The following is a 25,229-nucleotide window of genomic DNA, read 5'->3' as shown; positions in this document are numbered from 1 at the left end:
GATTGATGCAACAATAGATATCTATTGTAGCGTCCCCCCAAAAACATTAATCCTCTGCTCCGCCGCCAATGGGCACATGCCCCTGTAGAACAATATTATAAGCATCTACAAAAATGAAAGATTTTGTAATTTTTCCCGTGTTTTATTCTTATTATTATTAATTGTTATTATTATCATCCTGAGAAAGATTATTGTATCTTGCAGCTAGTTACCTGGATAAATTTTGAACCATAGCGGTGGATATTTTTAACTAAACAAATTCAAACAGTAATGTACACCGGGAATGTACACCCCTTGCCCCTATATCACCTACCCCCCATGTCTTTTTATCAACGAAAGAGGGCGCTTTCACAAATAATCGTGTCATTCCCGATTCAGACTTGAGCCGAACATTTAATTGTAAGTAAAAATACCAAAATGAAAGCTTTCTATGTGTCATTTTCTTTTAAAATCATCATGTATATGTGCATGATGGATATAGTCCAGGCATAGATCATTTGCAAGTTTACTGCTTGTAGAAATGTTCAATTGAGAGATGGATTTCGTGTGAAGGCTGAGGCGAAGTCGCAAGCCCACCTTTATTTTATTCATATGTGTAGTATCGGTATGGTCCGAACCGCCTGCCGGCCGAGGCCCGTGATTGAGGGGTAACGGACCGCTATGGCCCTGGGGCCTGTTGCATGACGAGATGAGCGATACGTAGGAACGTCCTAGGAGTAGGACCATTCTTCCGAGATGGGAAGATTGGCGACAAATCAGCGCTTTCCGTTTCACGAAGGCAATTTTGTCTTCCAAGTCCGCGACATCGTTTTATATCGATAGAAATAGTATCGGAAAAATTTTTAGTCTTCATCTTCTTAGTTGTTCTTCCCCCGGTATTCGAGGATCAGCGGCTATCCACAGGTTGGGTGTTGAGCAGAAGTAATTTCTCTACACGAATGTGATGAATTTTAAGAATGTATCTGAGGCAGTCATGGCAGTGGGTCATAACATTGGCAGCAGGAGCGATAGAAAGGTGCGAGGAGGGTAATAAGATATTAGTGGCAAAGATGAAGGGGTGAGCAGAGGTGAAGGCTTGGCTGACTGAAGCAGGGAGGTTTAGAGATAGGACCTGAACCTTTTATTTCGGAATGATGAGTTTTCTTAAAGGCAGTGTATACAGCCACACACGTGTGTCTTTACCATCCAGCCACACCAGAACACCTATCTGTGGATACCGCCACACGCCGCCAGTAATAACAGTAAAACACGTACCGTATACGTGTAGGTCTGACCGTCGATATCACGATCAAAATAACCTCATTTCTTCATTAAATTCTTACATTCTAAACCCCTTTGATATCCTTAGATCGTTTCAATTTCATTCTCACCGTCTTCTCTCCTTGCTTTTCTTGTCTTGTTACAAACGGTCGTCTGTTTAACAGCAAATTCTCTTTTTCTACTTGTGTCGATTCTGGCTTCCTTCGCGGTGGCAGACCCATACAGCGTTAGCGCAGCGCAGTAGTAGACATACACAGTTTGGGTTTAACTACTGCATGCACTGCGCTAACGCTGTATGGGTCTGCCACCGCGAAGGAAGCCAGAATCGACACAAGTAGAAAAAGAGAATTTGCTGTTAAACAGACGACCGTTTGTAACAAGACAAGAAAAGCAAGGAGAGAAGACGGTGAGAATGAAATTGAAACGATCTAAGGATATCAAAGGGGTTTAGAATGTAAGAATTTAATGAAGAAATGAGGTTATTTTGATCGTGATATAGACGGTCAGACCTACATACGTGTTTTACTGTTATTACTGGTGGCGTGTGGCGGTATCCACAGATAGGTGTTCTGGATATAACCACACGCGTGTGGCTGGATGGTAAAGACACACGCGTGTGGCTGTATACACTGCCTTTCTTAAAATCATTTATTTCAAAAAAGGAGATCAAATGATGTTTTATTTATTACTGATTGTAGAATTGATGTATGGAGCTTACTTTATGAGGTAAAAAGAGAAAAAACTTTAAAGATTCACAAACATAACTGAATAAAATCGAAATTTTCATTATTTCCCTTATAGAACACGGTGTCCTTTTAAAGACACCTTTCATTGATATTTCAACGAAAGAGACCCTTGCCCGATATAAAAATTGATTTAACTTAGTAATTCAGTTTCAATATTCTATATTTTATAGAATACTTATATATGATCAGGCCTCTACAAAAAATTTTTTCGTCAAGTGATGAAAAAATTTCCTTGCCCGATAGAAAAAACTGCTTGCCCAATTTTTTAAATAATTTTTTCATTATGACGGCACTACTCTTATTTTTATCAAGGTATACAAAATAACAATTGAGAGTCATGTCCAGTATAAAAGAACACACATTGAAAAGGATATTTTCAGCAACGTAGGCCTGAGTCTTTACGTTTATTTTGGAGAAAAAAATCGATATTTTATGGGTATTTAAGGTTTTAAAAAACCCTTCAACAAAAGTTGCTAAAATTTCATATTTTGCATCTTTAAATCCATGAAATGGCTACCTGCATACCATATTTCCTTAGAATTGCTTTCATGTATAGTTGGAAACTATAAAGAAAGCCAGTGAAAAATGTTCAGCTCTTTATTGACTCGGAAAAAATTGTTTTATCATCAAAAGTGGAATGGCTAAAATTTCACATTTTGCATCTTTAAATCCATGAAATGGTCATTTATTTTCCATATTTCCTTGATTTAAAAAAAAAAAATTAGTTGGAAACCATCAAGTCTTTTCTTCATCATTTTATGATGTTCCACTCGATCAATAATTTTATCTACATGTTTTCACATGCTACTTTTTTTTCTATTTTGAGGAATACCTGTTCACTTATTAATGAATTATTACTAACATTGTTTAATATTGTATGATTTTTAAGTAATTTTTTTCACTATGCTTAGAATCGTGGGTGTGTGTGTGCGTGTTTGTGTGGGTGTGACTGTGAGTTGAACTTGAGTTGATATAAATGAATTCAATATCTAATTTCTACTTCGCCTATTCCAGTACAATAACCTGTACTCGGCCATGTAATAAAGGCCCACATACCCTAACTTTTCCTGAAGTTCTTTGAAAACGCAGACTTCTACGAAAATTGCATTTCTCTATGGGGGAGTCTAAATTTGGTGAGAATGTATTCATCAATAACTTAAATATACATGACAATGAAGAAATCATCAAACTTTATAGGAAATTTTGAATAATATACCCGAAATGTAAACTCTGTCTGAAACAGAAAATCACCATCATCATTTAGGCCTTTACTGAGCGAATTGTCCCCCAGAGCTCTGGCAGAGAGACAGAGCTCAGACTGGCTAGCTAGTATGCGCACGTGTGTGAGCCTCCCGCCGGCCTTGTAAAATAGATGGAGCTTTGTTTGGTGATTTATTGTCTGATATTTACCTCATCCCCTCAAAAAGGGAAACAAATGAATTTTAAGTTATAATTAACAAATACGGCAAGTTATTTTGGATGTTAATACTAAATAGGCCGTTATGAAAAGCAAAGCCGAATGACAACTCACCATTGCGAGGTTACTAGACTCTGTGATTTATTTCCTGTGTAATTCTAATTATTTTATCACAGAATCGTGATATCAAAAGGAGGGAAAATGTGCATTAGAAATTGCACATGGTGGTAGTCATAATGGACCCCTATACTACATTCAACTGTTTCCCGGCCATTGCGTTGATTTTTTTCATACCTGCTGGTACCATGTATGGAAATACGTGGTACAGAAAAAATAAGGCAATTTCGGAATTTGAAACTGCGCTACTCGCTGTTTTTTAGGCTTAAGCATGATTTTGAGTGTGGATTTTGGATGATTTATGGAAAAACGAGGTACGGTACAAAAAAAAGACACAACAACCACTTGCCCAATCGGGCAATTGACTTTGAGAAGTGCTTGCCCGCACGTCATTTTCACTTGCCCCGGGCAAGCGGGTTTGTCGCGCCCTGTATGATGACAATTTTGCAAATTATGCGTTAATATGTTATTAGTTGAGGTAAAAATAGGGTTTGAATGGTGTAAACAAAATCAACAGTGTCTGATTATATGAGACTAAAAAGGAAAATATGAGAAGCTGCGTGTGAAAAATCTAATTTATTTATTTTATTTGTCAGATATACGCAAGAAATACAAATGTGAGTGTTTAGAGTATAAACATACCTCAGTTGCATGATGAGTATCCGAAGACAAGGAAAATATGAACATTGCTGCAAACATGGCCAAGTGAATAAAGTAGTACGTGCTTTGCAATAATAATTAAAACATAGAAAAAGCTGTGTAATCCGCAATGGAGAAAACACTGTTAACATACATAATGCGAAAAATTACACCAATCATAAACGTTGGTCATAAAGTTGATCACTGAATTAATGGAAATTTGTAGAATATAAGGTTGAAGAATATACAAAATATATATGTTCAACATTTCAAAGTTAAGGAGAAGAGACTAACGTGATTCTTTTGGGGCCTACCCTACGATTTAAAATGCGCCTCTTCGTATGGACTTTTCATAATCTTTTCTTTGTGAACTTATCTTCATTTGTAATGATTGTGATGGATTCGTAAGCTATGGGCCTAATCTGTATCTTAAATTCAATTAGCTATTTCTGCAGATCTTTGTTTTGTTACATCTCAAGTTATCCCAAATCCATGCAAGAATTAATTTTCATTGATTATAATCAAGCTCATCAAAAATAATAATTATAATGAAAGTGAATAAAAATAAATGATTTAGCATGTTTAACATTTTAGTTTTGTGTCCTTTTTTTGCTGAACGTTATAAACACATTTTTTACTTACATCATTTCTTTTTAAGAAATTTGTTTTCATGTTGTTTAATTATCTATATTGAGAAAGCATAAGGAGTCAGAGAGATAGTGCAGCCCATTTCGATAGTTCAAGTTTATTTATTTTTCAATGGAAAAGGGGTGGGAATAGGACGGAGGGAGAATAAAAGAAAACATATTTTAAAAATATTTGGGCTTATACATTACCCCCGGAGAAGTTAAAATGACTTCCGTTTTGGTCGTCTTGTCGACCTGAAATTGATGACAACTAGCCCCCATGTAAAAAAATAACTTGGCGCCATCCCAGATAAAACGCATCAACCCCCTAAAAAATATGTTTAAAGGTGATATGTCAGTGTGGCTTGCCGTAAACGCATTTTCTCCCGATGCCGACGGTGGCGGGCGGTGTGCAAAGAAGATCATGCCTACGTAGGACATGTCTGGAGGTGTCTTTCCAAGGACCATTCTTCGTATCGCCCAAATCGGCTTTGTGAAACAGTTGAGCGATATATCGTTCTTACGTAGAACGGTTCTACGAAAGACCATTTCATGCAACAGGCCCCTGGGCTGCGCGCTTGTGCTTGCACGACCACGGTCAGATTGAATTCGAAGGCACTTATCGAATTCTTCTTCTTCTGTGTAGTCTGCTTCCTTCAATCCTGAAGATTCTTGCAGAACTTGGTGAGGTGTGTGTCACAAGGATAAAGTGCATGTGCCAAATATATACATGGTGCAAGTAAAAACAGGTATTGATCTAGCTGTTGTTGCCTTTCGTCAGTTGCAGACGAAAGGCTTCGGTTGATGGTGCTGTCACAACATTTACTGGGAGAGTGTTCCACATCTTGATGGTTCTGGGGAAGAAGGAGCATTGATGTTGTTGGGTCCTTGATTGAGGCATCAGATATCCTTGAGTGTGAACAGCTCTTGTTGATCTGGTACATTTGGTGATGTATGCATCAGAGTTGAATGGGACAAGCTCGTTGTGGATCTTGTAGAACATCACAAGGCGAGAGATTTCCCGTCGTTGTTGAAGGGATGTCCATCCTAGCTCCTGCAGCATCGATGACACACTTGATGTGTTGTGATACCGATTCAGTGTGAATCTGGCTGCTCTGCGTTGGATCATTTCAAGCTTGTAGATGTTCTTGGAGGTTGATGGATCCCAGACAGTAGATGCATATTCCACCAAAGGTCTGACGAGTGATTGGTATGCTGTAGCTTTCAACTTGGGAGAGTTTACTCGCAGGTTTCTTCGTAGGAAGGCAAGGGTGTTGTTAGCCTTTTGACAAACATTGCTGATGTGACTGTTCCACTTCAGGTCTGATGTGATAGTGACACCAAGATATTTTGTTGCTTCTACAGGAGTAAGGATAGCATCTTTGAGTTTATACTGGTGTACAATCCTGTTTCGCTTCCTGGTGACTGTGATGACTTCACACTTATTGGTGTTCAATTCCATCATCCACTTACTGGTCCACTCACATAGTCTGTTGAGGTCTTGTTGTAACTGGTCAGCATCAGCATCTGACTGAACTGTGAGGTAGATGATAGCATCATCAGCAAACAGTCGAACTCTTGACTTGAGTTGATCAGGCAGGTCATTGATGTAGTAGAGAAAGAGACAGGGGCCGAGGACAGAGCCCTGCGGCACGTCTGAAGTTACGTCGACTTGAGATGAACTACGACCATCCAGGAGCACTTGCTGTTTCCTGTTATGAAGAAAGTTAGCAATCCAGCGGTTGTTATGTCCTCTAACTCCATAGAACTCAAGTTTCCGGAGAAGGCGCTGGTGACCGACCTTGTCAAAAGCCTTGCTAAAGTCCAGCACTAAGATGTCTGTCTGCTTTCCACCTTGAAGGTTGTTGGTCAGATCGCTTACCAGTCCTAACAATTGTAGCTCACATGACCTGTGTTGTCTAAAGCCATGCTGAAGAGGGTACAAAATATCCTGGTGGTTTCCATGCTTCATGATGTTACTTGCAAGGATATGCTCCATCAACTTACATGCGATGCAAGTTAGTGAGATGGGTCTGTAGTTGCTTGGTTCCGCTCTATCTCCCTTCTTGTAGACAGGCACTACGTTGGCATTTCTCCAGTCCTCTGGTATCTCCCCGGTGCTATAGGACTTCCTGAAGATATCCCTCAGGGACGGTGCGATAACACCTGATAGCTCCTTGAGTACTCGAGGAGTGATGCCATCAGGACCGGGTGCTTTCCTTGGCTTCAGGTTGTCAAGCAGTTTCTTGATACCATTCGTTGTGATGATGACATCTGGCATGGTTTCATAAGGCGAAGAAGGGGGAAGCAAGTCAGGAGGCACTGGAGTCTCTTCAGTGAATACTGATTGGAATTGATGGTTGAGTGCATTGGCCTTATCAGTGGGGTCAGTAAGCTTCTTTCCAGCTGATTTAAGATGGGAAATTCCTCCACTGTCACTTCGGTTGAACTTAATGAAGCTCCAAAATCGTTTCATGGCCATGAATTGATTGTCTTCATCATCAGATCCATCAAAGATAGACTCAAGATATTTCCAGTATTCTTTCCTGATCTCTGACTGGATGATCTTCTTAAGACTGTTACTATACTCTTCAAGGTTATATGGAAGAAGTCCTCTGGATTTCAAGATGTTTTTACATTTCTTGACAACCCTACTCCTTTTCTTGATGAGCTTTCTAATTCTTGCAGTCACCCAAGGTAGGTTGGCTCTGGGCTTCAACATTGCATGAGGAATGTGTGCCTCTATACCATTCTTGATTCCTGCTTGAAATATGTCCCACAATTCACTCGTGGAGGCTCCCTCAAGCTTGGATGATATTTCATCAGCTACTTTTGACATGCTGTCCTTGAACCCTTCCCAGTCTGCTTTGCTGTAGACTGGAACCTTTCTAGGCATTTGATGTCTTCTTGATGGTTTCATGTCAAAGGTGAGCAGAGGACAGTCATGATCCGATATGCCAGGAAGAACACACACGTTGAAGGCAAGGGTGGGATTGTTGGTGAGGAACAAGTCCAGAGTGTGATGCCGTCTTGTTGGTTCTTCTACGAGTTGGGTAAGGCCATGATCATCCAACATTTCCCCAAACTTATGATGAAGAGCAGGATGGCTGCACGCTTTCACTGTCTGGCTTGTCCAGTCCCAGCCTGGAAGGTTAAAGTCGCCCCCGATGACAACAAGCTGACTTGAATTCAATCTTGACAGTGATTGTTCAAGGGCAAGCAGGCTGGTTTCATCACCTTCGTGTGGTTTGTAGTATGATGCAATATGAAGCGTCCTGGATCCAGCCATCTCAAGCTTGCACCATACAATCTCGCAGTTTGTCTCCAGTTCTTCGACTCTGCTAGAAATCAAATCTTTCTTGGCTGCGATAAAAACACCTCCATGGGCATCGCCTGGTCTGTCCCTCCGATAGATGTCATATATTTCAGTTTGGAAAATTTCATTATTTAGAATGTTATTTGAAAGCCAAGACTCTGTACCTAGGATGACATCTGGGTCATGTTTTGCGATGAAGACCTGAAATGATAGTTTCTTGGCCCGAAGGCTTTGACAGTTGACATTAAGTATTCGTAGCTGGCGTCCCTTTGCTTTTGTAGCCTTTCGAAGTGGTGCCATATTGGGTCTGGTTGGAGATGAGGCACGACGTGGCAAGTCAAAGCTTTCGTCCAGTGATAAAGATGTAGACGATTCAATACCATCATGATCCAGGGAGCTGTAGGCATTTTCTTCACTGATATCAGCCAGTCCTGAGACAGAGAGGTTGGATCTGCTTATGTTGTGGATACCGCAATGATTACATATCCAGACCACTGAGCTGTTTCCAAAAGTATTGTACTCCGTGGAGTTAAGTCCTATACACTCAGAGTGGAACCACAGTTCACATGGTCCTTCACATTGTACACCCTTTGACTTCCAAGTCACTGCCTTGTGACATAGGCCACATGGAAATTTGGGCTTCCTGGGCATGACCAATATCAGATTATCATTACAAAGTCAAAAATAGCTGGTTGAACAGTAGGCTTGTTCGTATCGAGAAATTTAATTATATACCACAAGCCATAAAGCATTAACATACTGACAAACCCGCTAATAATGCTTCATGCATCGTAGATATGAAATTGTGATCATCAATATGATGGGCAAGAGAAGGGCAAGAGTCCAATACAGAAGACTAAACAGAATAACATGTAGATGTAGCCTTCAGTTTTCAGCCACCAATAGCAATCAATACATGAATGAAGTTAAGATAAATGTCACTCAGCAGAGCTCTATTTTCAACAAGTACAGAAGGGCTTTCTTTCTCACATCAAAATGCCCTGAAAGCTACAGAAAAATTGGCACATAAAAACCTGGTATCTCGATCTGGTTTTTCTCTAGATGAACAATGACTTGTGCTTCATCTCATAGATAGGCTGAAGTCCTTCCAAGCCAGCAGTGTGTCAGCTAAAACTCTGTTATGAGTTGATCATCAGACACTCAAAAGCAGTACATGGGACTGTACTACATATACCATAAATCATGCCTTCAATCCTTGATTCCAATATTGATCCTCAAAGTTCCTTTTCATGCAGAAATTCTCTCCAAATAGCAATTATGTGACAGATAATGACATCCTACACTTGATTCTTGAATGGATTCCTGAATATTGATTAGGATGTGGAAGATATTTGTAGATTTTGAGAGGAGAATTTTAGATACCCCTTACCCCAGTGACACACACACACCTACTTTTTTTACTCCTGGGCTCCGTAACACAAAGGTTTGCGATGAATTGCAAGTATGAAAGAACCGCACCGATTGACTCCCTGTCAGTATTTTAAACAGCGCGCGTGCAACAACGATCTTGATTGGTAATTGGTATTAAGCGATTGATTGCAAACCTTTGTGTTACGGAGCCCAGGTGATATTAAAGAAGCTAGAAAATTATAATTTGATATAGAATTTAGAAATTTTCCAGTTGGTAGGTAAAAAAGTAGTAGGTAAATAATCAGACAAAATCCTTCAATTTTATTTCTTTAGAATAGATCTAATTCTTTTTTTTTTAATAAAATCCATTTTTTGAGATCTAAGTTGCTTCTAAGATGCTTGCAAATTAATTAGGGGCTGCATTTGTCACTTTCCACCTTAATTAGAGGGTCTCATACAAATGTTCTCAAAATTATGTTTTTTTTAATTGAGTGCTCTAAGACTAAGTCTAATCGAAAAAAAAAATCCTCAGTACAATACTAGATGTAATTAACAAAGAAAGATCATAGGGTGACTGCACACAGAGCAAAAAATTTGGCCCTTTCCACTGCATTTACACAGCCAAAAATAGTCATGGTTTTGAGGCAAAATAAAAGTTCAAACGCATTTCTGACATATGATCTAGTTATCCAAATTTAATGATTTTGGTATCAAATTCAAGAGAATAAAATGCGGAGCTAAATGCTCCAAATAACCTACCCAGTTTACATTTGGCTACTACAATAATTTTGATGAGGCATTAAAAAAGGAATTTCAAAGTCTGGTATCTCGTATATGATTATGCCATATTTTTGTAAACTAGCGGGTTTTTGTAGTATTGATAATGGCAAATCCAATGGAAATACTAATTTTCCACCTTTTCTTTAGGCTTTAGGATTTCTTTAGTGTCAGAATTGATTTCAAAATACCCTTTCCCACTACTCCAGAAAGCCCAATGCAAAACTGCACACAAAATATCTGGACTCTTGTGTGTGTGGTCGTGTTTCAGCATTGTGTGTGTTGGGACAAATTATGCTACAGAGCCTATTGGGAGCATTTGGCTGAATTTCATTCTAAATTCATTTGGTTATTTCTCAAAAATCGATTTATGGATTGCTATGAAATTTGTTAGATTTCTATTTTGCACTATTTTCATTAAGATCTGGAAAAATCAGACAGTTTAATTAAATGGTTGATGAGATAGAAAAATCTTGCGGTCTCCCTAATCATAATGAATGTACGTGATTAAATATTCTGATTTCTTTTACAATAATGGTGTTCTCAGTGTGTATGTATGGACTGACATGGTTGCAGACTGTAAGTTCAATGATGTTAACAATACTGCAACAAAATAAAAAGGCAATTACATAGGTCTGACTTTCCAAATATTCTAACATTGGCTACAGCCTACATGTACAATAGTTCATCTCTAAAGACTAAGGTCAACCAGTCATACCCATTGATGCTTCCATTTTCATCTTTAATTTATTTGTTTTTCTGTGCAATACATTTGTGCCATCTCCAAGGGCAGGGCCTGTGTCAACAAACGAATAAGTCATTGCTGCCATTCTCAGATTTTCAAAGAAATTCGCAAGGCGGATTCCAGGATTCCCTTTGGTTTCACTCGCACTTATGAGAGGTGAGTAGAGGCATGACCACTTACTGCAAGAAAGTTATGCAAAATCTCTGCCATATTGCCAAAGCATTGAGAGGCTTAGCCCAGATTGAAGAAACAGTGTCGCCACATATTGGCTTTGTGGCGTACACCTGTAATCCAAGATACACGGGGCCACATGGGGAAGTTACAAATTGATGCAGATTTACAGGTTTGAGCTCTGGTCATGTCTTTCAGTTAGTGATGTTAAATGTCCGTCCCAGGACTCCCAGGTATGAAGAATCATGTCCGATTGATGCACGTCTGTTAAAAGTCAAACACAAACACACAATGAAGAAATATGTGGTTTAGTTATGACTTATACCTCTATCCTACATTGTGCGGGGGGGGGGTATTCCTATGAAACCATCAATACTGTACCAAATTCTCTGATTTTCTTCTTTTTTTTATTACAAATATACCCCCTCCCCTTCCTGAAGTGTCAGTAGCGTCTGATTTAAATAGGTCTTTTCTGTAATTTCCTTGTTATCAACCGATATTTTTCCATTAGGCAGTGACTTTTTTTTCATTGAGTGGCCATTTTTGAGAATGTAATGTTTATCTCAAGTTACACAACACAACATACTGGATACATATTAAATATAGTTTTACTCACTCGTTGGCCTTCTTTTTTATTAGAAATTTGCAAGACTTGAGGAATCTGTGTTGTCTCATTGGCGTGGTACCAAAGAAGTCAGGATGTCGATACAAAACCGGCTTGTTTTTGCAATAGTTGAGTTCTTGGACCAGCAAGTCCGATCTAGTGCAGTGACAGGAGAGGCCCTCGAAAGCCTTGAAGGTGAGTGATCTAGAATAGCTCTGGGGATGGGGGCAGGGGCAAAAGGTCAAAGTGAAAAGTCAGTTGCTTGGTCTACAACCATTTTATCTATTGCCTCTTTCATTGTTTAATCTCATTTTGTCTATTTTAAGCAGTTCATCTCATTGTCACTTAATCTATTTACTGTTAAATTATCAAGCTATATGTATGTACCCGAATTAACAATATCCAGTTGGTCACTTACATGTAGTATACATGGTTAGATGAACTGATTATGAACAAAAAATGTTCATTTTGAAAAAGTAATAACAAATAAGTAGTTAAGTGAAAACTGGACCCACTGGGCATTGGACTTAATGAGGATTAGACAAAGTGAGTAGAAGACTACGTATAGTGTTGACCAAGCAACCATAAAATCAAACTGAGAGCAGAACAAATGGATAGCCCATGTTGTTTATAAGACAAGTGAAGATAAAAGAAAGCAATGTTTTAATAATAATAATTCAATATTTATATAGCGCCTAACAAAATTTCTCTAAGCGCTTTTCTTCACAAAACCTAACTACTTAACTTAATAAACTAAACTTATTAACTTAACTACCTTACATATCAAAAATACTAACTTAAATACGGACATATTAACTGTAAAAAAATCATACTATTTACGGAAGACATATGTCTTAAGTGCTACTTTAAAGGAACTTAGAGAAGAATGGGATCTTAAGCTAAGAGGGAGTGAGTTCCAGAGTGTAGGAGCCACAACTGAAAAGGCTCTGTCGCCATGGGTGTGGGAGGTTGCATTGGGAACAACTAAAAGGTTCTTGTTGGATGACCGAAGTGATCGGGAGGGTTGGTTGGTGTTTTATGAAAATGCTGTTGAGGATAATGGTTATTAGGACAAATATGAATGATGATGATTTCATGATGATGATGAAGATTATGGTGATGATGATGATGATGATGATGATAATGATGATGATGATGATGATGATAATGATAAAGATGATGATGATGATGATGATAATGGTGATAAAGATGATGATGATAATGATGGTGACATAAACATCCTGAAGAATTTACCTTGTATTTGTCACTTTTTCATGCAATCTTGTGTAATTGTATCTATGCATGTGATATATGTATTAATGTAATATGTGATGTTTTATTACAAATAATCATAATGTGAGCAAAACAAATTTCCATATGGACAATAAAATGAAATTGAATTGAATGATAAAGATGATGATGGAAATGGTGATGGAATTGATGATGCTAGTGGCGGTACTGATAGTGGTGATGTTGATGATCCTCATGGTTATGACTATAATCCTAATGAATTGAAGATCATGATTATGATGATGATTATGAAAGCAGATGTGGAGGTAATTCCTAAGAACTTTTTGTACCAAGATACATCATAGTCTTACCCAGTACTTGTATTTCATTTTTTTTTCTTATTTCTAGTCGGCCTGCAGTGCCTTCAGACTGCGTATGGAATAAACTTAGATGATCCAACGCTTGTTTCACAACTAAAGACAGACAGATCATTACTAGAGATGTTCACATCGGCCGTAGGAGGCCAACAGGTATTATTTTTCAAAATACATTTCATTCAAAATCTACAGAGCCATTAAGTGAAATTCATGGTGTTGATGTCCAAAGTGAAAGTAAATCTGCTAAACTGGTCTCAATAATAAGTACAATAACAATAATGATAAGAAACGGTTCTTGTATAGCGGATATCACATTATGAAACATGTGTTTTGTGTTGTTAAACATTTTTTCAGCCTGATGTAACACAAGGAGCGCCATCAAGTGCAGGGGCATGTTCAGCTGCATCAGGTCCAGAGATATCAGAAGCAGACAAGGCACTAGCAGAAAAACTAAAAAATGAAGGCAAGTAATATTGAAAGGGCACACGCTGTAAAACTGATATTTCAGGATGTGGGGAAAGTATCGTTGAGATCAAGGCCCCGTCTGACAAAGAGTTACGATTGCCATTTAAGTGCAACTCCAAGTCATACTTAATTTAAGTCATACTAAAATTAAGTTGTACTTAAATTAAGTCATACTCCTGTGAAACACCCCTGATTATGCAATTCGTGGTATAAACTTCCTTCAAGATGATATTTTCATAAGTTTTGCTACAAATTTTTTGTGATCCCAAGAGATTCGAAAAATTCAAAGTTACCTGTATCTCTTTTTATTCAGTTTTTTTATCTCTTCTATGTATTCTTTGTTTCCTAATTAGGCAATGAGCTGATGAAGAAAGAACAATTCCATGAAGCAATAGAGTTGTATACGAAAGCTATCAATCTCAACTCACAGAAGTCAGTGTATTACAGTAATCGTGCAGCAGCATACAGCAAGATAGAGAATCACGAAAAGGCCCTCGAGGATTGCCAGAGAGCCGTTACTATAGACCCCACCTATAGTAAAGCTTATGGAAGGATGGGGTAAGTAGATGTTACTATAGACCCCACCTGTAGCAAAGCCTATGGAAGGTTGGTTAAGTAGATGTTACTATAGACCCCACCTATAGCAAAGCCTATGTAAGGATGGGGTGAGTAGATGTTACTATAGACCCCACCTATAGCAAAGCCTATGTAAAGATGGGGTGAATAGGTGTTACTATAGACCCCACCTATAGCAAAGCCTTTGGAAAGATGGGGTAAGTAGATGTTACTATAGACCCCACCTATAGCAAAGCATATGTAAGGATGGGATAAGTAGATGTTACTATTTACTCCACCTGTAGCAAAGCCTATGTAAGGATGGAACAGGGACTCAGTTTTATAATTATGAGGGGAGCAATAAATAGCTCTCCTAGATCTGTTAAGGAGAGCGGTAGAGGAGCACTGCAAAAAGCTCTTCTTCAACATACAAGGGGAGCTTTTTGTCCAATTAACAAAACAGATGGAGGAAATGTATGTACTATAAAGTTAAAATCAACAACCAAAGGAAGTATTTGTAATTTGTTTTACAATGTTTTGTAATTAGATTGTGTGTTATCAAAACCTGTTTGAGTTAGGTTTTGACTTTGGCTTAAAGTTAAGTCACTAATAATTTTTTGGGGGGCAAATTTCGGGGGCTACTTTTTGCATTTCGGGAGCTCTTTTTAAATGCTTCTTTTTTGTATTTTGAGGAATACCTGTTCACTTATTAATGAATTCTTACTTTTTGTTCAATATTGTATGATTTTTAAAGTTATTTTTCATGCTTAGAATCTTGGATGTGGGTGTGTGTGGGTGAGTGCGTGTGTGTGTGACTGTGAGTTGGACTTGGATATACCTGTTCACTTATTAATGAATTATTACTTTTTGTTCAATATTGTATGATTTTTAAAGTTATTTTTCATGCTTAGAATCTTGGATGTGGGTGTGTGTGGGTGTGTGTGGGTGAGTGCGTGTGTGTGTGACTGTGAGTTGGACTTGGATATAAATGAATTCAATATCTAATTTCTACTCCATCTACATGTATTCCAGTACAATACCCTGTACTCAGCCATGTACATGTAATAAAGGCCCACATCCCCTAACTTTTCCTGAAGTTCTTTGAAAACGCAGATCTCCATGAAAATTTCATTTCTCTATTGGGGAGTCTAAATTCGGTGAGAATGTATTCATTAAGAACTTAAATATACATGACAATGAAGAAATCATCAAACTTTATTGGCAGTTTTGAATAATATTCATGAAATGTAAACTCTGTCTGAAACAGAAAATCACCATCATTGAGGCCTTTACTGAGTGAATTGTCCCCCAGAGCTCTGGCAGAGACAGAGCTCTAACTGGCTAGCTAGTAAAAGCGCCAATGCGTGAGCCTGCCGCCAGCCTTGTAAAATAGATGGAGCTTTGTTTGATGATTTATTGTCTGATATAATACCTCATCCCCTAGAAAAAGAAAATAAATGATTTTTTAGTTATAATTAATAAATAAGATAACTTATTTTGGAAGTTAATAAGCCGTTTTGAAAAGCAAAGCCGAATGACAACTCACCAATGCTAGGTTACAAGTCTCTGGGATTTATTTCCTGTGTATTTCGAATTATTAAATCACAGAATCGTGATATCTGTAGGGGAAACATGTGCATTCGAAATTGCACATGGTGGTAGTCATAATGGACCCCTATACATGCAACTGTTTCCCGACCGTTGCATTGATTTTTTTTTTCCGTACTTGGTACCATGTGTATGGAAATACGTGGTACAGAAAAAATAACGCAACGTCGGAATTTGAAACTGCGCTACTCGCTATTTTTAAGGATTATTCATGACTTTGAGTGTTGGATTTTGGATGATTTTTAAATGGTAAGCGGAGCTCGAGCATATTGAGTTGTTATTCACTCGGCAATAAGCATGATTTTGGGTGATTTCGAGGGCGACTTTAGGCATTTCCGCGCAGGTCAACGATCGCGAGGCGCACTATTAATCGCGCTACCAAAAATGGATTAAGGCGCGCATGTAGCGCGCGATCGCTCTCGCGCGCCTTAAAATCGAATCCCTGATGGAATAAATATACGTTACTATAGACTCCACCTATAGCAAAGCCTATGGAAGGACTGGGTAAGTTGGATGTTAATATAGAGCTGTAAAGAAAAAGGAAAAGCAAAATGAGTGGCGAATGAACAACTTTCATACACAAATGTGCTACTTTCATATAAGCACGCACACATGTGGAAATATAAGTAGACTAACTACATTGTAAATTGTAGAGCAAAAATTCTTCCCAAGCTCTGCTTCTATTAGGGCCCAAACCCACCATCCCATATTGATTATTATATCATATTATATTGATTGATTGATTGATTGATTGTGTGATTGATTGATTGACCGATTGATTGATTGATTGATTGAACATGCACACATATTAATCGATCGATTTATTGATTGATTAATTGATTGTGTGATTGATTGATTGGTTTGAATAAACTTAAGTTACTTATATAGTTGTGCCTGAGCTTGGTCAATGAAACCATTGTAATAATGACAATGAATACAATATGATTGATTAAAAGAAAATAAACAAAGTTTGATAACAAAAGAAAACAAAAGTGTTCTTCCAAAGGTTGACAGCTGTGAGATTGATAAGTGTGAGATATTTGGTGATTCACTGAAGTTTGATTAAATTTTTGCATTTGCGTTGTTTTGGGATCGATGAAAAGGACATTTGTCATGAGAAACTTGCATTCTTAGAATACAAGTCCACTCCGACAAAATTATTTGAATAAATTAAAGCAAAATCAAATGAAACACAGAAGAAAAAGCAATTGTCAGATGTAGATTAAAGTAATCACATTCTAGAGTTAAGCTGAATATCATGAACAGTTATATGCCCATACCGGTCGGTATGCAAATGCGGGATTCAATGCCATCCAGTCACCATGCCTTTCGCGTTTTATTATTTGAAGTACAAAATATTCATTTCATATATCCTGCTACTACACTAATCTCTCCAAATCCCACTCCAACCAATATATTACTTAGTTACGTATTGACCTCATGTGAGGGCCTTGCCAGTTATAAATTCTTTCTGTGATAACCTTTCCCCCTCCAGTCTGGCGTATTCAAGCATGAATGATTACCAGAAGGCCCGTGATGCGTACACAAGAGCAGTAGACCTGGAGCCAGGGAACAGTTCTTACCAGGCCAACCTAGAGATTGCAGAGCAGAAACTCAGAGGGGCAAGTTTAGGGGTGAGTCAATATTATACAACTCCCAAGAATGTTCTGTAATCTGATTGGTCCAAATCGGATTACATGACATTCACCGTATCGCACTATTGCATCCAAAATGCACTCATCCTGCACTCTGACGTCAGAGTGCAGGATAGTACGAGTTCTGGAATTATTTAGAATTACCTAGAATTTAAATCAAATATATCATTCGGGGCAACTCAGTAACATGGGTGAGGGGGAGGGGTTGTATAAAACAAACAATACACGCATTCTTGTGCATAGAGGACCTAAATAATGAACTCTGTGCTCGACTCGCCAAATAGATAGACCGCACTCGGTCCTGCGGACCTCGGTGCGGTATATCCATTGACTCTTCTCGCACATTGTTCATTATTTGGCCCTGCATGCACGCACTTACATGCATTTTTTGTATACTGTCAAACATGGGTCACTTCTTACAAAGAGTTACGATTGATTTCAAACTACCAAAACTATGGAAAGCCATCAAGGTCAACATTTATTCCTTGAAATACTGAGCGCGTGAAAGCTGCTTGAGCTACAGCCAGGGTAATAATATCCAAGTCCTTTGGAAGCGCATAGAGATGTTATTCATAATGTGTAAAGCGCTATACAAGAACTGACTATTATTATCATCATCTGAAATACATGTTTGTTCAAAATATTCACTAGATGATCATGTTAACTATGATATATATTCATACATTTACTGATTTCTTGACAATTCAATATGCTTTTCCTTGTTTTAAAGGACATTTTTTTTCAAATTTCCTAAAGAAAAAATTAGGACATTGATGGATTTCCATATATGTGATGTTGAGCGGATCATTGTACCCCCTCTTACTTTGATATGTGTTGGAAAAAAAAGTGATTAAATCACAAGCATCTTGAACCTTGAGTACTCTCCCAAAAAGCGTACACGCTGTCCTGCAGAGGGTTGTGCTGAGCTGCCAAGTAGTACGATTTTTCCGTATTTCATACGGAAATCAATTTAAAATACGGCAGTACGCTTTTTCATGATAAAATACGGGAAAAAACAAATTAGAGAAGAAAAGGTATTCCGTGTGTTGCTGCCCTCTACGTTCAATGAGTTATGCTTTCATCAAGGCTTTCCGATTAGAATTTTCGATATCCTGGCGAATCAATGCGGGTGACAAGTTCCAAGCGCACGCACGTAGTTTACAAGCGCAAAGCAGCGGCTCAAATCGCGATATTTTGCGACTGGTAAATACGTCTGTAAGGATGATGACGTCATCCAAGATGGCAACTTACGTTGACCGACGGAAGGATCGAAGATGACGATGTTTCGATCATAATCTGAAACGAATTAGCCGTAACTGCGGTCTAAGGTACGATATTTCTGAATTTCATACATTTTTCCGTAAATATGGATGCAATTTCTTTTTCATAATGTGACATTTTATGTGCAAACATACGATCGGACAAAACCAGGGGTGGTATTCTGAGATCCATTTTATCTCAGATAAAATAAAATATTTTATCTCCGTTAAAATCATTGAGATAAAATACCCTTAAAATCTCTCCGAATTGGTATTCTGAGAACCATTTTATCTTCATTTTATCTCTGTAAGACACACCTATTTTTTAATCAATATCCAATTAGAAACGCGCTTTTATAGCTCTCTCATATCACTCAACCAATTAAAATCCATTCCGCCAGGAGGTGTGGCAAAGGGGTGAGATTGCGTCAATTTATTGACTTCAAATACGCTTACGCGTCTTTACGGAGATTTCATTTTAACAAAAAGGACAATACTCTCATCTTTTTTCGAAGTCTTTATCGCATCTTTTCAAGCATCATTTCAAAGACAATATTAGTCAAGAAAAGTCTTATGAAATACTCTCTGATTGTACAGGAACAACGTTAAGGTGTTATTCTCAATGAATATATAATTTTTCTTCATTTTCATGTCACCATTTGGGGTTAATTCACCTAGAAATACTGGTGAAATCAACGTCGCAGAGATAAAATAGCCTCTACCCTCTTTTAAGTTTATTTTATTTTTTCTTCAAAGTAACAGGGGCGCAAGCACATCATCTGCGTTGCAATGGCCAGATACGCGATGGGTATGTGTACGCAGGCATTGTTCTGTTGCGTATCATCTGTAGATACTAGATATGCAAGATAAAATCTAAAATTTTATCTGAGAGATAAAATGTCATCTCAGAATACCAATTTTGTTTTAAGAGATAAAATAAAATATTTTAAAGATAAAATGACCTCAGAATACCACCCCTGGTTTCTGTTGAATATTAGATCTAACGTTACTGCTAATACGTTGTCTGTACGTACGGGCCTCCTAATTCTTCAGTCTATGTATTGGTGAGTCAGCCAACGGAGTTCAGCGGAACAACCAAAATCTAGACTGAAGTTTTCGGTCTCGTGTGCGACGGTGTGGGGCGCAAAATAATGTAAGAAGTGATCGAACTTTGCCATTATGCATGCATATTTATCTCATGGTAAAAATACGGATTTTGGGGTCAAAATACTGATTTTGGGGGATAAGAATACTTAAAATGCAAAATACAACTTGGCAGCTCTGGTTGTGCTGTGTCAGGTGCTGCCAGTGCGTCAGGTGATGTTGTGATCCTGTGGTGGTATTCTTGGTACACTATATACAGTGTGCTAGGTGCAGTGTGCAGGTGGTGCATATATGTCCATATATGTCCCTCTTAGAGCATCTTAACGGGAGGGGGAGGCAACGTTTGTTGAATGATAGGCAATGTTGCTCCCCGGAAGCCAGCTATAGAGGTTGAAGTGTTGTGAAAGTATCTCATGATAATGAACAGAAGGGGTGCATTTATTATGGAAAATGCAAAATGTTTGCATTTCATTGCTACAGGGTGGTGGAATGCCAAATGTAGGAGGTATCAACCCGACGTTAGGAGGCATGGATATGTCACAACTTCTCAACAATCCAGCTATTATGAATGCAGTGAGTATGACCAACATTTCAGGGATTTTTCAGAATGGAGTAGCCCCAACTCTGTGACTCGTTTCACAAAGGACTTACAACTCATGTAACTTTGCCATTATTGGAACTATCATAGTAACTGGGCTCAACAGCCAATGACAATCAAGATTTCCTTTGTAGTTTCCATAACCATAGTTGTAACTCTTTATAAAAAAGGGGAGTGTTTCATCAATATTTTCGTCCGACAAGTTGTCAGATCTGACAACTTTCCTGGATTCTGATTGGTTGAGAAGTATTGTCACTATAGTAACTGTCGGATAACACAGGACTTGTCGAATAAAACGTCCGACAAGTCCTTTCATGAAACGCTCCCCAGGTCACTGGTTTAAAGACGATGCATTAGGCTACGGTCTTGGACTTATATTATTTCAAAGTCTCACCTTAGTAAGATAAAAAGGACGGATGACACCAAATGACTTCATGGACCTATCGGGATTAGGACCTGCATCCTTGCCTTTGAAGATCAAGGAGTATGCCACTATGCCTTGGTGATGAGTTCCTCAGTAGGTAGCAAATCCCACTGTAGCATTAGGATTTGTGTTCATGAATATTCATAAGTTGTAATCTTTGATTGAACATGCCTCCACGGTCTATTGACCCGTATCTTCATACCCATGCTCTTTATATATATGATATTTCATTTTGATGATAATGTAGATAAACTGTAAACGACTGCTGTGCTCAATGGCAACCTATGCTTTATTGTGAATTCAAAGCGAGATTACCAACAAAATGCATCATAATATAGCAATCCATTTTACTTGATTTTAGAATGACCATTCTTACATGTTCGACTAAGGTTTGTCTGTAAATTATCTCTCAGATTTTGTAAAGTTGCATTTCTTCTTCTATTCATAATATAAGAAATTATTTAAATGTCCAACCCTGGGTCTATCTCATTTATTTCTTTCTTTTTTTTTGTTCTACAGGCAACCTCATTTCTGCAGAACCCACAAATGCAACAGATGTAAGTGACATTGTGAAATATTATTATTTGTTGTTTTATATTTCATGATGGGAAATCTTGTAGTACTTAAGCAATAGATTTGTGATTATTTTCAAGCTGTATATAAGGAGATAAAAAAAAGAACATATGTAAATAACAAATTGTAATAAAGAAATTGCTTGCACATTTGATTTTTAGATATTCAGATATATTTTTATAAGTTTGCAGTTTTTCATTGATAATTTCATCGTGAAATTTTGGCAGCATTGTAGCATATTTTGTTTGCACTGTGCATACATAATTTTGCTAAAACAATATCCAGACATATTAGTAATCTATAAAGCTAACCGGGGGGTATTTTGCGACTTGGCCAGGGTGCAAAGTTTTGTGACTGCTTGATGCCTTTTATTTTCACATCTTGCTCATCTTTTTAGACCATTTTTGCGATAATCGGACACACCAAAATGATGCTGCATGACTATTTATGCATGAATGCCAACGCAGAAATTGCCCCTAAAAAAACATGATTTTATGTACATAATCCATGCAATTTGTGTTTTCAACCAAAATAGTATTACGTGGAGAAGGTTTACGGTTCACCATGTGTAATGCGATGAAGGGAAGGAAATACAGGCAGAAAGATTGAAATTTAAAGACGAGATAGGATGAAAAGAGGAAATTAGAAGTATTCTTTCTTGAACGTGAGCGAAGACCAGAAAAGGACTGTAAACCAGATGAGATGAGCTGAATATGGCTTGAGTAGCGATGGTTTGAGCAGTAGCCGGTATTTCCTTCCCTTCTTCACATTACACATGATGAACCGTAAACCTTTTCCACATTTTAAACCCCACCATGCAAACCTACAAAAATCATGAAAAAATAGTATTGCCAACTATTTCTGATGAATTATAATTTTTGAAGAACAATAAAAACAAAATTGAAATTGTGAATTCTCAAAAAAGTTTCATTTTTTGTATCTAATACCTAGGGCCCCGTTTCATAAAGGACTTACAACTGTTGGAACTTTGCCATTATGGCAACTACCATGGTAACCTTGATTCTGATTGGCTGCTGAGCCCTGTTACCATGGTAGTTTCCATTATCGCAAAGTTGGAACAGTTGCAAGTCCTTTATGAAATGGGCCCCTGTTTTGTTTAGGATGCAGTCTTTCATGGGTCAAGCAATGCAGCCCAGTGGACAGACTGACCAAGATGGGACTGGCAGCGGCGGTGGTGGTGGTGGTGGGATGGCCAACCTTTTATCTGTGTAAGTCTCTATATACAGTTGTGCTTAAAAGTACTTATACCCGACCATGGGCAGAAATCTGTTCCCAAAGGTAGGGGGACCAGGGCCTGGAAAATTTGACAAGCAAAAAAAAAGGGTCATCACCGAAAATGTATGCTCATTTCAACTCATACACAATTTGACAAGCAACAAAAAAAAAACATGAATAAAAATAAATGTAGAATGATAAGGCACTTAGCACAATTCTCAGAGAATAGACCAATTACATGTATCTCCCTTTTAATAACTCACCAACAGAGGGCAGCAGTTAGCAACTCAACTCCAGCAGACCAACCCCGAGCTGGTAGAACAGGTGCGACAGATGAGGAACAGAGGGACGGATCCTAACAGTACAAATAATAATCAAGAAGGAACAAATAGTAACAACCCAAATCAACCTCCTCCTCCGCCATCATCATCGTAGTGGGACTCTGTTATAGATCAGAAGTATTGTTATGAAGAATTCCACCTGTAATAGTGAGTATTAGATGGATGGATGAAATGATAGATGAATCAATCAATAGATAGATAGATAAATAGATAGATAGATAGAATGGACGGACAGACAGACAGATAATGTAGATAGATAGATAGAAAAAACAATACTGAAAATGCCAACACATATACTTCCATGCCTAGTAGTAAAAAAAATAAATTTTATCATAAAAAATTGTCTTGTTGATGTTGATTACTATATATGCCAGTATTTGAAACTTTAGACTGAACCAGTTACATGGGTCCAGGCTTCGCATGTAACTCATCATCATAGTAACTTTGCCATTCTACAGTTATAGTGGCTCTTCATAGTAAACTGAAATTTGATTGGCTGTTATGTGGAAGGCATGTTGCTCAACAGCCAATCAAAGTCTAAGGCCCCGTCTTACAAAGAGTTACGATTAATCAGATCACCCCCCAACTATATGGAAATCCAACAACGTCATAATTTTTCTACAGGAAATTTGCACTATGCCCTTTGTAAACAAAGAGAAGCATACAGAATTTGAAAGAAAACAATGAATGTATGAATATGTAACATATAGAACACATTTTGAGCAAGCATGCATTTTACATGTTGATGTTTTGCTGGCTTTCCATAGTTGTGATTGATCAGATCAATTGTAACTCTTTGTAAGACGGGACCCAGTATTTAATGCAGAATGCCTATAATTGCTAAGTGACCATTATTCAGTAAGTTATATGCTACAGGCCTGTATATCTTTTCTTTTTTTGGTCAGTGTGAGTCTTAATATGAATCTAATGGAATTCTGCTTGTGTGTGGTTTCTTTCTATGATAAACAGATGGCTGCCAAATCCCTTAATGACCAAGGAATACTCCTCCATTTTTGATGACTGTTGCCTGACATTGCACCAAAACATACAGCTCATCTTGTAGTACTCAGTGAACAGTTCAGATGGCTTATTATCTCTTGGTCTCCAACCAGTTGGTCAGCTTCTCAGGTAGTCTCATGCCACGTGGGCTAAACCCATTTGGTCTACCATCACTTTGGTCTAATTGCTATTTGGTCTTATACTACCATTGGTCTTATACTGACTTACTCTAATTATTATTTAGTCTAATGCCCAGGTGGTCTAATCTCCACTCTGTTGACTTATTATTTCGTACTATTTCAGATGAAATATTGGTTCATAAACAGTTCAGGGGCCCATCTTAACAAGAGTTCCGATTGATCCAATCAGCCACAACTATGGACGGCCAGCAACATCAACACTGAAATGCACATTTGTTCAAAATATTTTCTATATATGATGTACATAGGCATACATTAATAGTTCTGTTGAAGAGTCAGCGTTTTTCCCTTTGTTTACTGTTAAGGAGATTGAGCAAAATTCCTTTAGAAAAAAATGTTATGGATGGATTTCCATACAGTTGAGATTGATTGGATCAATTAGACCATCTAGATGCTAGCTTTAATGGCCCATATTCTGAAGTCGGGTTTAACTTAAACTCAGGTTTAAAGATGTGGTTTAAGTATGGATAGCCAATTGTTACATAAATCACTAATGGTAGAGATATCATATTTCAGCTCATTTTGCTCTCAAATCATTCATAATTGTCCAGGAAGTATAAATATATGATTGTCTTCACCAATGAAGAATCGGGAAAAAGCACAGGAAATATAAGAAACATACAAATTAATAAATATTTTGACATTTTTGGCTACCCATAATTTCACCACAGAGTAAGAGCATGGTCTAAGTTAAACCTGACTTGAGAATACGGGCCAATGGGTCTAGCTTAACTAGAAATGAGACAAAATGAGGAATGGGCTAAATGGTAATTAGACCAAATAAGGGTTAGCCCATGTGGGAGGAGACCAAATAGA

The 25,229-nt window shown here is 37.9% G+C and overlaps 1 protein-coding gene across 3 annotated transcripts; it reads left to right on the top strand.

Moving 5' to 3' along the window:
* Positions 1–336: 336 nt before the first annotated feature.
* Positions 337–24,886, top strand: LOC121423746 (small glutamine-rich tetratricopeptide repeat-containing protein alpha-like). Of its 3 annotated transcripts, none has more exons than XM_041619227.1 (12): positions 337–399; positions 11,058–11,170; positions 11,825–11,984; positions 13,428–13,549; positions 13,751–13,859; positions 14,215–14,419; positions 17,520–17,658; positions 20,523–20,615; positions 21,584–21,621; positions 22,759–22,866; positions 23,143–23,361; positions 24,184–24,886. In XM_041619227.1, exons 3-11 carry the CDS (start codon positions 11,885–11,887, stop codon positions 23,306–23,308), a joined length of 1,080 nt encoding a protein of 359 aa, XP_041475161.1. In that variant the 5' UTR covers positions 337–399; positions 11,058–11,170; positions 11,825–11,884; the 3' UTR covers positions 23,309–23,361; positions 24,184–24,886. The 3 variants fall into 3 exon arrangements, with proteins under 3 accessions (XP_041475161.1, XP_041475163.1, XP_041475162.1); XM_041619228.1 differs by having other exon boundaries at positions 362–399; positions 11,063–11,170; XM_041619229.1 differs by lacking the exon at positions 11,058–11,170 and having other exon boundaries at positions 361–399.
* Positions 24,887–25,229: the final 343 nt, after the last annotated feature.

The sequence above is a fragment of the Lytechinus variegatus genome, chromosome 11 (assembly GCF_018143015.1).
Source record: "Lytechinus variegatus isolate NC3 chromosome 11, Lvar_3.0, whole genome shotgun sequence".
Lineage (NCBI taxonomy): Eukaryota > Metazoa > Echinodermata > Echinoidea > Temnopleuroida > Toxopneustidae > Lytechinus > Lytechinus variegatus.
The sequence above is the reverse complement of the archived record's forward strand: the minus strand, read 5'-3'. Positions and strand labels throughout refer to the sequence as shown.